The sequence below is a fragment of the Echiichthys vipera genome (genome assembly GCF_963691815.1).
Source record: "Echiichthys vipera genome assembly, contig: SCAFFOLD_61, whole genome shotgun sequence".
Lineage (NCBI taxonomy): Eukaryota > Metazoa > Chordata > Actinopteri > Perciformes > Trachinidae > Echiichthys > Echiichthys vipera.
Window position 1 is genome coordinate 27,501 of NW_028154820.1, and position 5,000 is coordinate 32,500.

The 5,000-nt window shown below is 52.5% G+C and overlaps 1 protein-coding gene across 2 annotated transcripts in view; it reads left to right on the forward strand.

Annotated features, from left to right (window-relative positions):
• srpk3 (SRSF protein kinase 3) overlaps window positions 1-5,000 on the forward strand; it is a 32,651-nt gene that overhangs the window by 5,891 nt on the left and 21,760 nt on the right. For both annotated transcript variants that reach the window (XM_083940918.1, XM_083940919.1), the window contains exons 7-8: window positions 297-403; window positions 1,656-1,821. In XM_083940918.1, coding sequence (XP_083797044.1) covers window positions 297-403; window positions 1,656-1,821 — 273 coding nt within the window. The remainder of the gene's footprint in view (window positions 1-296; window positions 404-1,655; window positions 1,822-5,000) is intronic.

A 5,000-nucleotide genomic window follows, 5' to 3' on the forward strand; every position in this document is an offset into this window, starting at 1 on the left:
CTGTGTCTGTGTCCGTCTGTCTGTGTCTGTCTCTGTCTGTCTGTGCCCGTCTGTCTGTGTCCGTCTGTCTGTGTCTGTCTGTGTCCGTCTGTCTGTCTGTCTGTGTCCGTCTGTCTGTGTCTGTCTCTGTCTGTCTGTCCGTCTGTGCCCGTCTGTCTCTGTCTGTCTGTGTCTGTGTCTGTGTCTGTGTCTGTCTCTGTCCGTCTGTGCCCGTCTGTGTCTGTCCGTCTGTGCCTGTCTGTGCCCGTCTGTGCCCGTCCGTCTGTGCCGTGGTCGTCTTCCTCAGCCCTCCTCAGACGTCTGCATGGTTCTGGAGGTTCTGGGTCATCAGCTGTTGAAATGGATCATCAAGTCAAACTACATGGGGCTCCCTCTGGTGTGCGTGAAGACCATCATCCGACAGGTACCCCCCCCCCCCAACAACTGACCTGTTGTCAGTGACTCGGACCTGTTGTCTGTGACTCTGTCAGTGACTCGGTGACTCGGACCTGTTGTCGGTGACTCGGACCTGTTGTCGATGACTCAGTCAGTGACTCGGACCTGTTGTCAGTGACTCAGTCAGTGACTCGGACCTGTTGTCGGTGACTCAGTCAGTGACTCAGACCTGTTGTCAGTGACTCGGACCTGTTGTCAGTGACTCGGACCTGTTGTCTGTGACTCGGACCTGTTGTCTGTGACTCGGACCTGTTGTCGGTGACTCAGACTTGTTGTCTGTGACTCAGACTTGTTGTCGGTGACTCGGACCTGTTGTCAGTGACTCGGTCAGTGACTCGGACCTGTTGTCTGTGACTCGGTCGGTGACTCGGACCTGTTGTCGGTGACTCGGACCTGTTGTCTGTGACTCAGACTTGTTGTCGGTGACTCGGACCTGTTGTCAGTGACTCGGTCAGTGACTCGGACCTGTTGTCTGTGACTCGGACCTGTTGTCTGTGACTCGGACTTGTTGTCGGTGACTCGGACCTGTTGTCGGTGACTCGGACCTGTTGTCGGTGACTCGGACCTGTTGTCGGTGACTCGGACCTGTTGTCTGTGACTCGGACCTGTTGTCTGTGACTCGGACCTGTTGTCTGTGACTCGGTCAGTGACTCGGACCTGTTGTCTGTGACTCGGTCGGTGACTCGGACCTGTTGTCTGTGACTCGGTCAGTGACTCGGACCTGTTGTCTGTGACTCGGACCTGTTGTCTGTGACTCGGACTTGTTGTCGGTGACTCGGACCTGTTGTCGGTGACTCGGACCTGTTGTCGGTGACTCGGACCTGTTGTCGGTGACTCGGACCTGTTGTCTGTGACTCGGACCTGTTGTCTGTGACTCGGACCTGTTGTCTGTGACTCGGTCAGTGACTCGGACCTGTTGTCGGTGACTCGGACCTGTTGTCTGTGACTCGGTCGGTGACTCGGACCTGTTGTCTGTGACTCGGACTTGTTGTCTGTGACTCGGACTTGTTGTCGGTGACTCGGTCTGTGACTCGGACCTGTTGTCTGTGACTTGGTCGGTGACTCGGACCTGTTGTCTGTGACTCGGACCTGTTGTCGGTGACTCGGACCTGTTGTCTGTGACTCGGTCGGTGACTCGGACCTGTTGTCGGTGACTCGGACCTGTTGTCGGTGACTCGGTCGGTGACTCGGACCTGTTGTCTGTGACTCGGCTCCCTCAGGTGCTGCAGGGTCTGGACTACCTCCACACCAAGTGTAAGATCATCCACACGGACATCAAACCGGAGAACATCCTGCTGGACGTGGACGAGGTCTACATCCGCAGGCTGGCGGCCGAGGCCACGGTGTGGCAGCGAGCCGGAGCCCCGCCCCCTTCAGGGTCATCAGGTGAGGAGCAGCCCTGTGATTGGTCAGAGCGACGACACAGCGGACAGGAAACTGAGACTTAGTGTTTGTTGATTGGCTCAGGACAAAATGTTTCACAGATAAACGCAGGCGTCTGATTGGTCGCTGCTGTTCATCTGAGCGGCACGCCAACACGGCGGCCATCTTGGTCAGGGCAGTCTCTTAATGAACGGGGGCACTATTCACGGGGACACCGCTCAGTCCAGTCAGAACTGGGCCCCTCTCCCTCTCTCTGGGGCCCTCTCTGGGCCTCGGGCCGCTCTTTGGCCACGACCCCCCCCTTCACACTCTTGACCCTTTGACCTTTGAGAGGAACTGAAGCTAGCGTTAGCTTCACTTAGCATCAGGACATGAGCTAGTGTTAGCTTCACTTTGCATCAGGACATGAGCTAGTGTTAGCCTCACTTAGCATCAGGACATGAGCTAGTGTTAGCTTCACTTTGCATCAGGACATGAGCTAGTGTTAGCTTCAGTTAGCATCAGGACATGAGCTAGCGTTACCTGCACTTAGCATCAGGACATGAGCTAGTGCTGGCTTCACTTAGCATCACGACATGAGTTAGCGTTACCTGCACTTAGCATCAGGACATGAGCTAGCGTTACCCGCACTTAGCATCAGGACATGAGCTAGTGTTGGCTTCACTTGGCATCACGACATGAGCTAGCGTTACCTGCACTTAGCATCAGGACATGAGCTAGTGTCAGCTTCGCTTAGCATCAGGACATGAGCTAGTGTTGGCTTCACTTAGCATCACGACATGAGCTAGCGTTACCTGCACTTAGCATCAGGACATGAGCTAGTGTTAGCTTCGCTTAGCATCAGGACATGAGCTAGTGTTAGCTTCACTTAGCATCAGGACATGAGCTAGTGTTAGCATCACTTAGCATCAGGACATGAGCTAGTGTTAGCTTCACTTAGCATCAGGACATGAGCTAGTGTTAGCTTCACTTAGCATCAGGACATGAGCTAGTGCTAGCTTCACTTAGCATGAGGACATGAGCTAGCGTTAGCTTCACTTAGCATCAGGACATGAGCTAGCGTTAGCTTCACTTATCATCAGGACGTGAGCTAGCGGTCGCTTAACTTAGCATGAGGACATGAGCTAGCGTCAGCTTCGCTTAGCATCAGGACATGAGCTAGTGTTAGCTTCACTCAGCATCAGGACATGAGCTAGCGTTAGCTTCACTCAGCATCAGGACATGAGCTAGCATTAGCTTTAATATGGCGTGTTTATAAAAAGTTAATTCCCTTCCTGTCGTTTTAGCGTCGTGAGAAATGTGAACGTGATCGTGAACGTGATCGTGAACGTGATCGTGAACGTGATCGTGTTCGTGATCGTGTTCGTGTTCGTGAACGTGATCGTGATCGTGATCGTGAACGTGATCGTGATCGTGAATGTGATCGTGATCGTGATCGTGTTCGTGATCGTGAACGTGATCGTGAACGTGTTCGTGAACGTGATCGTGATCGTGAACGTGAACGTGATCGTGAACGTGATCGTGATCGTGAACGTGATCGTGAACGTGTTCGTGATCGTGAACGTGATCGTGAACGTGTTCGTGATCGTGATCGTGATCGTGAACGTGTTCGTGAACGTGTTCGTGAACGTGATCGTGAACGTGAACGTGATCGTGAACGTGATCGTGATCGTGATCGTGAACGTGATCGTGATCGTGATCGTGATCGTGATCGTGATCGTGATCGTGAACGTGTTCGTGAACGTGTTCGTGAACGTGTTCGTGAACGTGATCGTGAACGTGATCGTGAACGTGATCGTGAACATGAACGTGTTCGTGAACGTGTTCGTGATCGTGAACGTGAACGTGATCGTGAACGTGATCGTGTTCGTGAACGTGTTCGTGAACGTGTTCGTGAACGTGTTCGTGAACGTGAACGTGTTCGTGAACGTGTTCGTGAACGTGATCGTGAACGTGATCGTGAACGTGATCGTGAACGTGATCGTGATCGTGAACGTGAACGTGAACGTGTTCGTGAACGTGTTCGTGAACGTGATCGTGAACGTGATCGTGAACGTGATCGTGAACGTGATCGTGATCGTGAACGTGATCGTGATCGTGAACGTGTTCGTGAACGTGTTCGTGAACGTGATCGTGAACGTGATCGTGATCGTGATCGTGAACGTGTTCGTGAACGTGATCGTGAACGTGATCGTGAACGTGATCGTGAACATGAACGTGTTCGTGAACGTGTTCGTGAACGTGATCGTGAACGTGATCGTGATCGTGAACGTGATCGTGATCGTGATCGTGATCGTGAACGTGTTCGTGAACGTGTTCGTGAACGTGATCGTGAACGTGATCGTGATCGTGATCGTGAACGTGTTCGTGAACGTGTTCGTGAACGTGAACGTGATCGTGTTCGTGAACGTGATCGTGATCGTGAACGTGATCGTGAACGTGTTCGTGAACGTGATCGTGATCGTGAACGTGTTCGTGAACGTGATCGTGATCGTGATCGTGAACGTGTTCGTGAACGTGTTCGTGAACGTGATCGTGAACGTGATCATGAACGTGATTGTGTTTCACTCCGTCACCTTCAAAACTGTCTCCTCCTCTTTCTGCACCTTTAGAACCTGTCTGTCTCTCTCTCACCTGTCTGTCTCTCACCTGTCTGTCTCTCACCTGTCTCTCTCTCTCTCTCACCTGTCTCTCTCTCTCTCTCACCTGTCTCTCTCTCTCTCTCACCTGTCTGTCTCTCTCTCTCTCACCTGTCTGTCTCTCTCTCTAACTGTCTGTCTGTCTCTCTCTCACCTGTCTCTCTCTCTCTCTCTCTCTCTCTCTCACCTGTCTGTCTCTACCTGTCTCTCTCTCTCTACCTGTCTGTCTCTCTCTCTCACCTGTCTCTCTCTACCTGTCTCTACCTGTCTCTCTCTCTCTCTACCTGTCTGTCTCTCTCTCACCTGTCTCTCTCTACCTGTCTCTCTCTCTCTCTACCTGTCTGTCTCTCTCTCTCCCTGTCTGTCTGTCTCTCTCACCTGTCTCTCTCTACGTGTCTGTCTCTCTCTCTCACCTGTCTCTCTCTACGTGTCTGTCTCTCTCTCTCTCTCCCTGTCTGTCTGTCTCTCTCTCTCTCACCTGTCTCTCTCTCTCTACCTGTCTGTCTGTCTCTCTCTCTCTCACCTGTCTCTCTCTCTCTCTAC